Source organism: Apium graveolens, chromosome 8 (assembly GCF_009905375.1).
Source record: "Apium graveolens cultivar Ventura chromosome 8, ASM990537v1, whole genome shotgun sequence".
Taxonomy (NCBI): domain Eukaryota; kingdom Viridiplantae; phylum Streptophyta; class Magnoliopsida; order Apiales; family Apiaceae; genus Apium; species Apium graveolens.
Genome location: NC_133654.1, coordinates 261,182,330 through 261,197,711, shown reverse-complemented (window position 1 = coordinate 261,197,711; position 15,382 = coordinate 261,182,330). Strand labels below are relative to the sequence as shown.

Here is a 15,382-nt window from a genome sequence, read left to right as displayed (position 1 = left end):
TTGGGGCTAAAACACAAGCAAACTAGGGTTTTTTTCTCTGTAAAAAGGCGCCGAACACAATCTCAATCGAGCTGTGAATGACACCAAATGAAGATGAAAAAATTGGCAACTCTTTTATCTGTATGTGCTTATTCATTTTCTTCTCATATCTGTATGGGTACATAGTGTTCATTATCTATCTGTTTCTCTATCTCTATTTATGGATGAAATGGTGATGTTCACTATTTTCTTCAATTAATTGAGTTTTGTGTATGTGTAACCCCTTAAAACTAGTTATTTTAAGGATGAGGGGTTGTTTTTATGTAACCCCTTAAAACCCCTATTTAATCTGCAAATTTAGATGTAAAAACAACCTAACTTGTAATGTATTGGTTGTATATGTATTTCAATTAACTTGTTTCTTTTTTTCAGCCCATGACTAAAGATGGAAGTCCTGATGAAGACAAGGGTATTAGGGATAAAGGTGTTGGTTTTGCTCATTATGCGAGTCCAAAGAAACGCAGCGGAGGTGAAACTAATGGAAGTGCAGATGATATCCATGACGGTTTTGCTAAGGTGAACTTTAAATTCAATTAAAATTTCAGGTTATTTCTATGTATAGCCATAATGTTATTGTTATATTTCAGATTGTAAAAAAAAACCAATCGGAGTGCAAATATTGGCTAGGAGGATGGTCTTGCTCATAATTGTCAGGTCCCTAAGATGACTACTGAGAAAGCTGGTTATAGTGACCATGTAAGTCCTTAGTGTATAGTTTTTTAATATAGTTTTATTCAAAGTTGTGGTCAGTGTCTGAGGTGTCTGTCTTCTGCGTTCCTGTTGTATTTTTCGATTGTTTGTCTGAGGTGTCTGTCTTGTTGGTGTTTTTTTTGATATTTTTTAATTTTTGCTACATTTTAAACTTGATATCGTTACTATTTCTATAGAAGAGTTGGCAGAAGTATGCCAGCGCAACAGGACAGTACTAGAGATTGTTCAAGGAGTTGTATCTCTTGTTAAGATAGTTTTGTTGTATTGTGTGTCAATTATATTTAAAAATAACTCTTAATGGTACTATTTTCATTTTCTTAATGGTACTATTTGGAAAAAATTATCTGGCCAGATAATCTTATTAGGAAAAAAAGAATGCTAAGAATGTATACCCTTTTCGCTGCTGGCTTGTCCTGTGTAGCGCCACTTAACACATAGCTGCAGACATGAAGGTAAAAGACATCAAAAGAACTGCTAATAATACATACTTCTAAAAATAGAATAGCCAAAAGTTACAACTTACGTGTGACTTGTTCCTAACAAGGTCCCATGAGCTATCTTTTCTTCTTTCTCTTCTAGCACCTTCATTAAAAAATGTACATGTGGGCTATAGGCCAGGCATAAATTATGTTATTATAAATTAAATATATTCTGACTGTAGTATCTTACTTGGCAGTATATTAAAAATTTTCATCTTGTTCGATCCTTTTATCAGTTTAGTTGGTAGCTATTTTTACATTTGTTATCAGATTATAATCTTGTCGTACGTTATGTATAAGTTACCCATATGGAACTGTTACCAATTTTATAGAAAATGAAGTACAATCGAGAGCCAACTGCAGATCATGTACTTTTATTGACACACACTAGATCTGTGAAGAAAAAAAAGAATGTAGATGGTGAGAATGGCAACAATTATGAGGATGATGAGGATGGCGAGGACTCTGATGAAGAAAGTATATGGGTTGATAAAAAAAGTCAACAAACATATGTAGGTTACTTAAATTTTCTTTTTTAGCCTGCTCTCCTGATTTTATGAATTATACTGTACTAGTAGAGTTGAGAATGCTGATATAAAATCACTACTAGTATGGATAATTTATAATACTGTCAATTAGGATTCATTACCATAAGAATTCATTGCTAAGTGATTATTTAGAAATTATCTTCAAGGGTAGTATGTCCTCTGCCTAGAGTTTAGTATTTCAAAAGAGAAGCCAGTAACACTACAACATTGTTGGATGAAAAGACAAGCAGTAGAATACTAACTGTCTATGTCTGCTACTTAAACTCAAGAAAGAAACATACAAATTATAGAAATCTCACTGCGTTTATGGTAAGGGTGAGAGATCATGGGGAATAATATCAATCATATAAACAATGATCTCTGAACAAGCTAAGACTATCACCATTCCACGAAAAATACGAGAGCATTAAATAAAAACTGGAGTGATGCTACTAGTAGAAATACGTAATTATAATAGAGTTAAACTAACATAATAAGGCTAGTCCGACGTACATATTAAATGGAAGAGTCTGCTCTGAGCAGATGAGAAAAATTAATGCAACATAAAAAAATTTGAAAAAGTAAGCTAATGTCAGCCGGATATTGCATTGACCTTCAGAAGTGTTTGTTCTTTATTACTTCTAGTCTCCTGTTTATATTTGTAGTCACTGGTTGATGTTGTTACTTGTACCCATATATTTGTAGTCACTGGATGATGTTGAAATAAATTTTATGGGGTTGATGTTATAAATTTGGTTGGTAACTACTGTTGGTGTGTACATGAAACATTCCTGAAGCTTTGTGAGTTATATGAGAATGCTGGAGAGCCAATTGACAAAAATGCTATATTTCTTGAGGCAACAGGAGGGGTTAACAAGAGAAAGAGGGTGTATGGCGTTGGTTCATCGCAAACTCTATTTTATAAGCCAGAGACAATTCCCAGCAGTTCATCAGCCGATGCATAAAATCAGAAGTTGCAGGAAGAGCTAAAAATTATGAAGGATAAGATAAAAGTAATGGAGGATAAAATAGCCAAAATTCTGGAGGTTACTTCTGCCCAAGTTGCTCAAACCCCTGCCACTGATTTAGATAGTGAGAATGGTGGTGAGGATAGTGAAAATGGTGGTGACCACTAAAGTAACTAGTTTAGTACATTTATGGTGAATGGTAATGTTGGACACTAATAGTGCTACTAATATTTATAGTTATGACCAGTATTGCACTGCTTTTGGATTTAAGACAGCTTACTATATATTGTGTTTATGTATTGGGTTTGAGTGTAGTGCAACTCTTACCCCATTTTGGACAGTGTGATGCGTAATCATATGAAACAAATTAGATTTTGTTAATTTTTAATTAAATTGCATATTTATTGATATATAAATGTCAACAATTCTGGAAATTGAAATCTTTGCACCATTTAGGCATGTTTACCAACAGAATGCCATCATAAATGTAGAACTTTAACAACGAAATTACGTCAGATTTCAGATTTGTTATAACGAAATGATGTCGGACTTTTTTGTTAGCAACTTTTAAACTTACCATTGTCTTTCTAGATCTACTGCCAAAATTCTGTTAGAAGTTCGTTACTAAATTTAACAACAGATCATCCGTTAGTAGTTTGTTAGCAAAATTCTGTTAGAAGTTTGTTACTAAATTTAACAACGGATTATTTGTTGGTAGTTTGTTACTTTTGATGACAAGATGTGCATTATTAGTTTGTTATTATTTCGTTACTAACTTAGCTACGGACCCTTAATCCGTTAGCTAGATGCTTCCCAACGGCGTTTATGCTAACCATCTAGTTCGGTTGTTATTCTGTTAGGAAGTGCTCTTACCAACGGTTTTTCTTGATTTACCAACCGAATATTTCATTGGCAATATTGAAATTTCTTGTAGTGTTTGGAGTCATTTGAGGATGTTACGGCCTGCTGATGATTCTGAAGAGTTACAGAAATGGATTCGTAATGACTACATGGTCACGGGATGGATATTAAACTCAATTGATAAAATAATTGCCGAGAGTTTCATTTTCACTCCTTCTGCTAGAGATTTATGGCTTGAGATCAAGGAACGTTATGGACACTCAAATGCTCCACAGTTATATAATTTTCATAAAACCTTGATGTCTACTTGTCAAAATGATGACTCAATAGTAGAATATTATAACAAGTTGAAGAAGGTTTGGGATCAATTACAAGTTCTGGAACCAATTCCTGATTGTTCGTGTGGAGCTTTACTCAAATGTTCTTGTGGTTTCTTGAAGAAGATTATTGAAGCTGATCAGTTGAAGAAGTTAATTCAGTTTGTTGCAGGTTTGAATAAGAGTTATGATTAGGCTAAGATCAATATTCTTAGCATGGATCCTCTTCCAACTGTTAATTGAGTATATCATATGCTTCAGCAAATAGAGAGACAGAATTCTATTGTGAATGCTCAGCCAGTAGAGATGAGTGCTTTGCTAACAGTTAAGAATTATGTTAATGCAGTTGCTTCAAGATTTCCTCAGAATCCAAGAAGAGAAGTTAAAGACTTCAGGAAACCTAAACCTGATAGGTTTTGTGATTTTTGTAAATAGAAAGGGCACTTGAAGGATCAATGTTTTAAATTGGTAGGATATCCTGAATGGTACAAAGGCAGGACTGGTTCTAATTTTGTTCCTGGTAGAGGTCCTCCTGTAAAGTTTGCAGCTCATGTTCAAGAGTCTCCTTTGGATCCTCAATTATAGGATGCTTCTTTTCCAATTGAAGACAACAATGTGGTTCTATACAGAGAATTCTTGAAGTTTATGCAGTCTGCTTCTAATCCTTCTCATGGTCCTTCTGATTCTACCACCAGCTTTGCAGGTACAGTGTCTGTTTTCAATGCGTCTTGCTCTTCATCATTGCCTTCTGATAAGCATGTTTGGATTGTTGATACTGGTGCCAGTGATCATATGACAATTTCCTTAGAGATTTTTTCCAGTACTCAACAGCTGTTACAACCTCTTAACATTGCTTTGCCAGATGGTAGTATTAAACAAGTGTTTACTACTGGAACAGTGGTTCTTAATTCTGAGATTATTCTTTCAAATGTCTTATATATTCCATAGTTTAAACATAATTTGCTTTCTGTTGCAAGACTTTTGGATCAAAATAGTTTGATTGCAAATTTCCATTCCTCTTCCTGTTCTTTTCATGATTCTATATCAAATGTAATCAAGGCTATTGGTATAAAGCATGAGGGATTATATAAATTTTTATCTGATAAGATTCCCCAACCATATTTTGCTTCTTTAGCCTGTTCAGTTCTTGATAATTCATCAAGTGGTTCTTTTATCAAATCTGATAAATCTCTTTCTATTCTTCATGCTAGACTTGGTCATATGCCTATTTCTAAGTTTAAACATTTATCTGGTTTTACTAATACTTTACTTCCTGCTATTGATTGTGAGGCCTGTATGATGGCTAAGCATTACTAACTTCCTTTTTCTGATTCAACCTCTTTGGCATCTGCTTGTTTTGATTTACTTCACATTGATTTTTGGGGTCCTTATAAGACACATTCTTTATCTGGTGCTTCTTATTTCCTTACTATTCAGGATGATCATTCTAGATATACCTGGACTTCCATGATTCATTCTAAGACACAGGTTCCTCACATCATTTCAGCTTTTTTATCATATGCTTGAAAACAATTTCAAGTATCTGGTAAAACAATTAGAAGTGATAATGGGACAGAGATTGTTCAAGATTTTTGTACTAGTCTTTTTTCTTCCCTTGGAATTGTTCATCAGAGATCTGTTGCTGGTAACCCTCAGCAAAATGGCCGTGTGGAAAGGAAACACAGGCATTTGCTTGATACTTCTAGGTCCATCAGAATTCATGCCAACTTACCTATCAAGTTTTGGGGTGATTGCATTTTAATTCTACACATCTGATTAATCTCATGCCCTCTTATGTGCTTCACTGGAAGGTTCCTTATGATATTTTAATGATAAAGGAACCAGATTATTCAAGATTAAGGATACTTGGTTGTTTGTGCTATGCTGCTTGCAAGACTTCTGACAAGTTTGGTGCTAGGGCTTTAAAATGTGTTTTTATGGGATATCCATGTGCTCAAAAGGCTTACAAACTGTTTGATTTAGATAATCAGAAGGTGGTTTACAGCAGGGATGTCAGCTTTAAGGAACATATATTTCCTTATAAACAATCAGTTTCTTCCTTGCCTGATGCAAATACAGGTTCTACTCCTATGTCTTTTGAAACTTCAGATATTACTGATAGTTTTACTCCAATAGCTGATTCTGATACTTCTTCTATTCCTAGTATTGACTTGTCTTCTTCTTTTGACAATCATGTCATTGGTTCTTTACCTGATCATGTGTTTTCTATCAATACTGATTCTTCTGAACATACCTTGATGCTTCCTGTTAGAAGGTCCACAAGAACTTTTATCATTCCTAAAAGGTTTGATGAGTTCATTGTTACACCTTCTGTAAAATCTTCTACTTCTGCTCACAATGTTTCTCAAGCAATTTGTGTATTCACTGATTCTCAATTGACTACTTTTAGTACTGCTTATCTTACAACTTTAGATAAGGTTCTTTCAATTCATGAGCCTAGTTGTTATTCTCAAGCTAAGAATGATACAAACTGGGTTCTTGCTATGGAATCTGAGATTAAGGCTTTAGAACAAAATCAGACTTGGGATTTGGTCCCTCTGCCAAAACACAAATCTGCTATTGGATGCAAATGGGTTTATATGCAAATGGGTTTATAAGGCTAAGTTTAATCCTGATGGTACCTTAAACAAGTGTAAAGCTAGATTGGTAGCCAGAGGGGATAAACAAATTAAAGGAAAAGATTTTAAATATACTTTTAGTCCAGTTGTCAGGTTTACTACTGTCAGAGTTCTCATTGCCTTAGTTGCTGCAAATGATTGGCCTTTACATCAATTGGACATAAATAATGCCTTCTTACATGGTTATATTGAAGAAGAGATCTATATGCAACCTCTTTTTGGTTATATAGTAGCTCCTGGCTTGGTATGTAGGTTAAAAAGATCTTTATATGGCTTGAGACAAGCAGCCAGACAATGGAATGTGCAATTGAGTAAGCATTTAATTGATCTGGGTTTTGTCCAATCCAAGCAGGACTATTCCTTATTTGTTAAATCTGTTTCAAATGGTCAATTCACTGCTGTGGTTGCTTATGTGGATGATTTGCTTCTCACTGGTAATCTTTTATCCAATATTCAGTTGGTCAAGACTTCTTTGCATAGTGCTTTTACAATTAAAGATCTTGGTTCTTTATCTTACTTTCTTGGTATTGAGGTATCTAGAACAAGTTCTGATATCTTGTTGAATCATAGGAAATATATTTTGGATTTACTTAAGGATATTGATATGGAAGGATGCAAAATAGTTTCTACTCCTTTTCCAACTGGATTACATCTTAGCATCAAGGATGGGCCTTTATTACCAGATCCTGAGAATTACATAAGGATTGTTGGGAAGTTGCTGTATTTGAACATGTCTCGACCTGATATCTCATATGTTGTCCAACAACTAAGTCAATTCTTAAACTCTTCTGCTACTTCTCATTTCCAGGCTGCTATGCATGGTCTTTAGTATCTGAAAGGTACTATTAACATGGGTTTGTTTTATTCTTCACAGAATAATTTTCTGCTTCAAGGTTATTGTGATGCAGATTGGGGATCGTGTACTTTTTCTGCAAAGTCCTTATCTGGTTATGCTATGTTTCTTGGCAATTCTCTGATTTCATGGAAAACTAAGAAGCAGAAAACCACTTCCAAAAGTACCCGTGAGGCTGAATATCATAGCATGAGCTATGCAACTAGTGAGTTGATTTGGTTACATGATTTGCTGGAAGATATTGGTGTTCATGTAGCCTTACCTGTCCAGTTATTTTGTGACAATACTGCTGCACAATACATTGCTGAGAATCAAGTGTTTCAGGAACGCACAAAGCATCTCAGAGTTGACTGTCATTTCATTCGGGATTACATTGAAGCTAAATTTCTTGTTCTGCTTCATGTTCAATCTTCTCTGCAACTTACAGATCTTCTTACTAAGTCTCTTGGTGCTGCTCAGCTCAAATTTATGGCTTCCAAGCTTGGACTTGTCTGTCATCATCCAAGTCCGGCTTGAGGGGGGAGGCTGTGGAGTTACGACTGTTGTAAATAGGAGTTTCATTTGAGGATAATACAGTCTTTTCTATCTTTTACATTTAGTTGGTTTTAGCGGGAAAATCAGTTAGAACTTTTTGTATATATTTCTTCAGCTCAGGAGTTTTAGTTTTACAGACTTTTTGGCTTGTTTGTACAATTCAGTTTTCTCAAATGAATGAAGAAGTTTGTTACAGAAGTTCCATTCTCACACATTGCTTCTGTTTCCAGAAACTCGAACTTTTCCACATCTAATCCTGTTTCTTCCTTCACCTCTCTTGCAGCACATTGCTCAAAACTTTCCCCTGTATTGCAAGAGGAGTGGATTATCAAAGTATGAATACAAGTAACTAGCAGTATTTATAATATATTTGAAGTTGAACAATTGGGTTATGTAATAAAGAAAGATAGGAGCCCAAGGTCTAACCAAACTCAAGATGACCGCCTGGAACAAAAAAAGTGTTGCGACTGATTGAGGAGAGGCGACGTCCTATAAGCATCTTATCTCCTTTAATCACGAACATTGCTATTCCAATAAAGGGAGCAGGCAGTGTTTCTTGCAAACCAGGTACTTTCTCCATTCTTAATCTTGATAAGACCTCCGCAAGGATATAAATTCAAGAGTTCGTTGTGTAAAAGCTTCTTTTTTGGACTGTGGAAGAATAATATGGATGCTACTTATCCAGAAATTAAATGCTGGAAATCTTTTCGGCAGTTGCAGACAAGATCACTGAACAATTGGTTATTGACATGATTGCTTAACATTCCAGTCTTCCACTGGTATCAGGCAACATCTCTTTCTTAAATGACTTGTCACATGATTGGTATTCATTTGCATACAGAATGTGGAACGTTTGATGCATATATAAGTTTCAACTTCTGGCAGATTTTTGTAAATAACAGAAACAGACCTTCCGATGCCTATAATCAGGAGGACAAAGGTCTCTAAATCAACAAGCAAATGACCAATCACAACTTAATCCGGTGGTTACAATCTCCATTGACGAGACTGCTAGCCGTGGTCACTATCAAACTAGTTAGTTATATACGACCCTGGACCATACATGATACTGATTATTACATCCAACCGGGTATAGTCTAAATTCTTGTTGTGAACCAAGTTTACAACCAAGCAGACCAACATTATACTACTTGATAAGATTAAGCTAACAAATCACATACTAAATTCCGACAACTGGCACTAGAACAATTCACCATATCATAATGACATAATAAATAGATAAAAGGTCCGGAGCTTTAAAAGCTGCTTGAAGTTTTATAACATGGCAAATGAGAGGATATCCTATCATATTAGTCAGTGGGAAAGGGAGTAAAACCACTCTGCACCAGATTCTCCAACCCGATAAACAGTGGTTTTGGAGGGTCTTCCCAGTCATACCATTCCCAACCATCACACTTTTCTGGCTCCATATTTTGGGGCAGTTGATCATCGTCTGCCAGAGCTGCACGCATGAATATGCAAACGACATGTACTGGTTTCGGTTCATTTAGTACAACATTGTTTCTGACTGCTAAAAATTCTATCTTTACAACATCTAATCCAGTTTCCTCTTTCACCTCTCTCGCAGCACATTCCTCAAAACTCTCCCCTGTAGAAAGAGAAAGGTTAAGAAAGGAGCTAAACAAATCAGATCACAAATGCCTTTTAAATAGCTTCAAGCAGCGGTTACAGAAGTATTAATTGATGACCAATTATAGACCAGACTAGCAAAACTTGTTTGGATGAGTTCAAGTGGTGACCAGTCAATTTAGGTTCTGAAAGTCGAAAATAAGCTACTTAGCTCATAAAGCAAATTATAGTATTTCTTTAGAATTTCCTTCAAAACTGTGAGGACTCAGGAGTAAGTCTGGAAACAACTGAAATAATGTTCATCTTATAACATACAAACACAATTAATCAATTATACACAGGAGTAACGATTCTTGATTTTATATAACATACAAACACAAGTCACCAAAAGTGCAATAGCAATGTGGTAAAAATAATGTGCCTGTATATTCCGGACCTACACACATCTGTATATTACGGACTTACACACTGAAGAAGAAAGTCCAAACCAAATAATCACTTATCCTTATTCCTGTCAATTTAAAATCACCTAAAGTACTGAGATCGGTGAGCACATACCAAATTAACACTGCAATTGAGCAATGTCATCTAAATAACCTTTCCCGAAAAATCTTATTGTTGGACAATTAAATTAAGACTCACATTTTAAACACACCCAAAAAGCTTTCTCATGTTCAGTCTTCAGACCCTCAATTACATACTTTGGTTCAAATGTGCATTACCCCTACTCTTTCACAAGCCGCAGATACAATGTACAATGCGGTTTCCAGGAAAATGTCAAGAACTGAAGCTAACAGGTGAAGGGTGATGGTAAGCACACAACAAATGATCTGCTCTCTTTGTTCCTCAAAACAAAAGTGACATATATAAGTAAACTGGTTCAGGAATATTCTCAAACAGAATAAGCGCATAAGTTAAGTTCCTAAACTACATTTGTAATTTGAATCAAAATACTACTAGGAGAAAATTTATAACAGTTAAAAAAACAGTAGTAATTTTTTTTAACCAACGACATCGATTAAATAAAGATTTAAAAATTCTCGGGAAAACTAGTTCTCATTTGAGTCGTACTTACTAACCGAATTCAAGATGACCACCAGGAAGCGCAAATGTATTGTGACCTACAGCCGAGAGGCGACGCCCCATCAACACCTTGTTTCCTTTCAAAACAAAGACAGCTACACCAACAAACGGAGCAGGTAAATCTGAGCCCTTCTCCATTTTCAACAGCTTTAGTTTTTACAAAATAACAAGAAATGCGTTGTCAATTATCGAGGATCAAAGTAAAAACAATATATAAAAGGCGGGCGAGTTAAATAACATATTTGGCGGGTATTTTTTTGTATTTTGTATGGGCTTGATTGGGCTAAACCTAGTTGAATAACTGGGACACCAAGTCCAGTATGACATTGCATGTAACGTAAAATATGTAATCCTCGCGTGTATCTTCCAAGGAGAGGGAGGGGGGCCGAATATTTTTTTTTTTTGATAATTAGGGGGCCGAATATTTACGAGTAATAAGTTATGGAGTAGTGCTAGGTGCCCCACATTTATACCCCAAATTTTATACCAAATGATTTGGCATACACGTGACAAGTTTTGATTTGTGGGCGCACATGTATGCACGCGTGGTCCATATTATTATTAGGAAACTTAAAAGTTATAAGATTGACACATCAGCATTTGGGGAATATTTGGGGAAAATATTTGGGGTTTTTAGCATTTTCCTAAGTTATGATGACAACGGAAAATGTATTTTTGGATAAAGCAGATGTTACACTGATTCTGTTTTAGATGATTCGTTTTACAAGTTAGAATGACCTCTTTTAATGTGAGAATAGTCTCTAATTTTAACTTGTTGGAATATGTTTTTTCTTTATATATTTTGAGAGTTTATTTTATTTATTGAAAAATATCTCTTTTAATTTATTTTAAAATAAAAGTTGCGGGTCCAAATTTTTGCCCCAGCCCTGCTTCCAAGCCAAAGTGGAAAATCGAATACCAATAATTTTCATTTCTGTTTTGATTAAAGAAATTTCTTTCCACGAAACTTCAATTCTGTTGATAATTTAGCTTTTGAAAAGTCACGAGGGACCAATTGGACTACTGCAACTTTACAAGTGCTAGGAATTTTCCAAGCAATTGAAAACATGAATGGCTTATGGCGGGGGTTACTTTTTTTCTTTTTCCAACTGTCCTTGATGGCTGACTAAAAAAATATGGGAGAAGTGTGCATAGAATAATTATTTAATAACTATATCCTTCGTCCCCCTAATTTTATACTGTTTTTTAATATTCGACACGTATTTTAAGGTGAATATAAAGTATACTTTTATAATAGTTTTTTTAATTTTTTTCCCTGAATTAAACTTTAAACATCAATATTTTATTTAAAATAAAAAAAAATAAAAAAATTAATGGAACTATATTTTAAAGGAATGTTAAAATGCGTGCCGAATCCCTCTCCCCGACGTATACATCCCGGAGGGAGTAGTTTTGAACTCGCGCAATACAAGAATGATGCTTAGTTTTAATTTTATTATAACTCAGACTCCTAGTATAATTTTATTTTAACCAGAATAAATATTGTATATTATTTTGATTTCTTCGGATATCATTATACTGACAAAAGAATTATCTCTTGTTGAGATTTTTTTAATTTGGTGCTCTAGAAAAATTCAAACTTCGAAAGATTGTTTTAGTTTATCTAGTGCTCTTTGCACATTGCCCCATGACAGGATTATTTTCTAGGTTAGACTTGAATTTTGAATTTGGATTCGATTTTTATTTAATTTAATTAGAATTGGATACAATTTGCTGATTTGGATTCAGTTAATTTGAACGTGAACTTAGATCGATTTTGATTTTGGATTGATATTAGAATTGTATTCAGTTTGTTGTTAAGATTCAAATAAATTTTATTGGTTTAATTTGAATACGGTTTGCATTCAATTCTTATTTTACATTATAATTGGAGTTAATTTGAATTTGTTATTGGGTTTGATTTTAGATTTGGATTTAGTTTAGGTGGTTGCATATTTATTTTAGTTTTAAAGTTGTTTTGGTTTATAACATGGATGAATCTTCTTTTCTTGTTGATTAAATCTTTTGTTAACTTTAATTTGGGTTTATGTACACTTATATTGCTCTGTTTTCTCTTGTATGATGTATCTTTGAATTCTCTTGGATGCTTTTTATCGGTTTGAATTCGTGACTCTATTTTTAAGTTAGTTTATATACTCGTTTTCTGTATTGCAGTTTTGGATCATTCGGTTATGTGATTCCCTTTCTTGATTGACAAATTTTTGATTCACCATTGTGAGTTTAATAGAGATTAATATATATAATAATATTATTATTGGATATTTTCTGTTTTTATAAAAATTATTGGTTAGGATGATTTGCTTTATCGCTGCTTGGTTGTTAATTATATAAGACTTTATTTTTTTAACTAGCTGTCCCCTATTTTTAATTTTTCTTTGTATACTCTTAGACCATTTTTTTCATATATGAACACAACAAAAATCGATAAATATCGTAAATGACCTAAGAGCATCTCCAATAGACTAGTTAAATAAACCTTTAAATTTAAAATAAAAATAATTTGACATGAAATGTTATCCCAAGAGACTAGTTACTTATTTCTTAAAAATTTGATATGCACCTCTCACTACAAGAAAACAGGACACAACCGACTGTAAAAAATGACCGGTTAAGAGGCAACACGGTCGGTTAAAATAGTCATAACCGACCACAGGGCATGGTCGATTTTAGCCTGGTCGGTTATAACTTTTGGTCGGGTTTAACCCTCATAACCGACCAACATAATGGTCGGTTAAATGCCTGAACATTTTATTCAAATGTGGGATCACTGTATACACGTGGCAACACGTGTGCACACATGTTGCCACGTCACTTAGTCATAACCGACCGTTGGTGGTCGGTTATGTCTGTTTTTAAAAAGTTGACTCGAACTCATAACCGACCGTGGTCAAAGTGTGCACATCGGTCGGTTTTATTTCAGAAGCTAATTTAAATGTCATAACCAACCGTCTTAAAACCGACCACCCTCTGAAGGAGACGGTCGATTTTATGAAGAAGATGGTCGGTTATGTCACCTGACGGTCGGTTATGTCACCTAACACACACACACACACACACTATAATTACAATAAATGAAACTAACTTACAAATTATCTACTACCAAACTTCAATTCTCACAACAAACATTATATAAAAAATAAAAACATTAAATACATACAACAACATTTAATACATATACCAACATAAACACACACATACACATTAATTACGAAATATGGAAAGAACTTACAATTTTCTAAAACTCATCCACTTCAATCCTCAATCACTTGTGTCTTTTTAATTTTTTGCCCAAAATCAAGAAATGAGGGATATAACACAAAAATAAAAAAATAGGTTAAAACCGACCATCAGCGGTCGGTTTTAGGCAGAAGAATAAAATGACACCGTTTACTCTGTAACGGGTACTTTTTTTTGTACTTTAAATTAATTTTTTATTATTCTACAAAATCAACCACCAGATATGGTCGGTTTTAACCTGCAGAATTTGTGGATATAATCGACCACATGTAGGTGGTCGGTTTTAAAAGTGACACATCAGCAAAACGGTGTAGTTTTTTTCAGTAAAACCGACCACCAGTGGATGGTCGGTTTTATGTGTGCCACGTCATTGATACAGTGTCGTTTAGTTGACATATAACCGACCACTAACATCGATCGGTTTTAAGGTGACCAAATTGACGTCGGTCGGTTATGTCCGGTCGGTTTTACCCTGTTTTCTTGTAGTGTCTTTTATCTTATTTCTCTAGCTGATACGACTCCTCCATACGCGTCTGGTGTGAACAGATGCAAATAAGCTTTTTCAAAAGACGCGAATGACTATTTTTGTACTAATGCATATCGCATCCTTTATTTCATTTTTATAAATAAAATATTCATTTCCCTACATTTCTAGTTCTCTTTTTCCCCTCTTTCTCTCTTCCCTTCTATAAATTTTTCAGTATAATAATAATAATGAGCATATATAAAGAGTGTTGTTAGATCGCTGTCTTATCCAATAATATCCTAAAGCTAATTATTTAATACATTTATAAGGAATGTACTAAGAGAATATTGGAGATGTTATAACTATACCACATATACCACATACGCGTGTATGATAACAGATTTCGGTAACGACTCTAGTACAAAAGGTTATAAGTGAAACATTGGAAAAGTTCACTATTTGCGAGTAAATATGAGTTCGAGCTTTGTTCTATCGAGTTGAATAGAGACTAAAAATAATGAGCCTGAAAATTATATTCGAACTAGACCCGTAAAATAAACGAGTCGGGTTCGAGCTGTTCGCGAGCTTTCAAACTTATCGAGTTTTTTTTATCAATATTTTTGAGTATTTCGAGTTTATAAACGAGTTTTTAAATTTTCCGAGTTTTTGAACCTATTTAGGTTACTATCGATTTTTCAAGTTTTGACTTCAATTTGACCAAACTTACTTGATTGTACTATTATAGTTTTAAGTTCAAGCTAAAAATATCATTTTATTTTCAATTCAAAATAACAAATTTAATACTTTGGGTGCTCTACTTTTTTGATTAATTAAACAATATTCTAATATCATTTATTCATAAATAATTTACAGATGCATTTTATCTTCATTACGAACTAAATATCTTAAATAATATATGATGATAATAACAATAATAAATTGTATTTTTTCAATTATGAACGAATTTGATTTCGGCTTGTTCAAAAATGGCACAATGATGAACTAAGAATCATTAGTATTTCTATATATTATATTTACTCAGATGATTTATCGGTAA

General features: G+C 34.0%; 3 protein-coding genes across 3 annotated transcripts; 1 reads left to right on the top strand and 2 right to left on the bottom strand.

Annotated features, from left to right (window-relative positions):
• Window positions 1–3,677: 3,677 nt before the first annotated feature.
• LOC141680803 (uncharacterized) lies at window positions 3,678–5,678 on the top strand. The gene is made up of 5 exons (XM_074486922.1): window positions 3,678–4,074; window positions 4,171–4,315; window positions 4,532–4,802; window positions 4,962–5,196; window positions 5,443–5,678. Exons 1-5 carry the CDS (start codon window positions 3,678–3,680, stop codon window positions 5,676–5,678), a joined length of 1,284 nt encoding a protein of 427 aa, XP_074343023.1.
• A 2,381-nt stretch (window positions 5,679–8,059) lies between these two features.
• Window positions 8,060–8,508, bottom strand: LOC141680802 (nudix hydrolase 1-like). Its single transcript, XM_074486921.1, has 2 exons — window positions 8,355–8,508; window positions 8,060–8,232 (listed from the first exon to the last, which is right to left on the bottom strand). The coding sequence occupies exons 1-2, from the start codon at window positions 8,506–8,508 to the stop codon at window positions 8,060–8,062; spliced, it is 327 nt and encodes a 108-aa protein (XP_074343022.1).
• A 487-nt stretch (window positions 8,509–8,995) lies between these two features.
• Window positions 8,996–10,941, bottom strand: LOC141676870 (nudix hydrolase 1-like). The gene is made up of 2 exons (XM_074482588.1): window positions 10,598–10,941; window positions 8,996–9,537 (listed from the first exon to the last, which is right to left on the bottom strand). Exons 1-2 carry the CDS (start codon window positions 10,737–10,739, stop codon window positions 9,239–9,241), a joined length of 441 nt encoding a protein of 146 aa, XP_074338689.1. The 5' UTR covers window positions 10,740–10,941; the 3' UTR covers window positions 8,996–9,238.
• Between the last annotated feature and the right edge of the window lie 4,441 nt (window positions 10,942–15,382).

Excerpts from the sequence above, each read along its gene's own strand:
- LOC141676870 (XM_074482588.1), bottom strand. The coding sequence starts at position 10,739 with ATGGAGAAGGGCTCAGATTTACCTGCTCCGTTTGTTGGTGTAGCTGTC. Across the intron at positions 9,538-10,597 it reads TGGTGGTCATCTTGAATTCG|GGGAGAGTTTTGAGGAATGT; the intron begins GTTAGTAAGTAC and ends CTCTTTCTACAG.
- LOC141680802 (XM_074486921.1), bottom strand. The coding sequence starts at position 8,508 with ATGGAGAAAGTACCTGGTTTGCAAGAAACACTGCCTGCTCCCTTTATT. Across the intron at positions 8,233-8,354 it reads AGGCGGTCATCTTGAGTTTG|GGGAAAGTTTTGAGCAATGT; the intron begins GTTAGACCTTGG and ends CTTGCAATACAG.
- LOC141680803 (XM_074486922.1), top strand. The coding sequence starts at position 3,678 with ATGTTACGGCCTGCTGATGATTCTGAAGAGTTACAGAAATGGATTCGT. Across the intron at positions 4,316-4,531 it reads AGGAAACCTAAACCTGATAG|AGAATTCTTGAAGTTTATGC; the intron begins GTTTTGTGATTT and ends GGTTCTATACAG. Across the intron at positions 5,197-5,442 it reads TGCTATTGATTGTGAGGCCT|TATCTGGTAAAACAATTAGA; the intron begins GTATGATGGCTA and ends AACAATTTCAAG.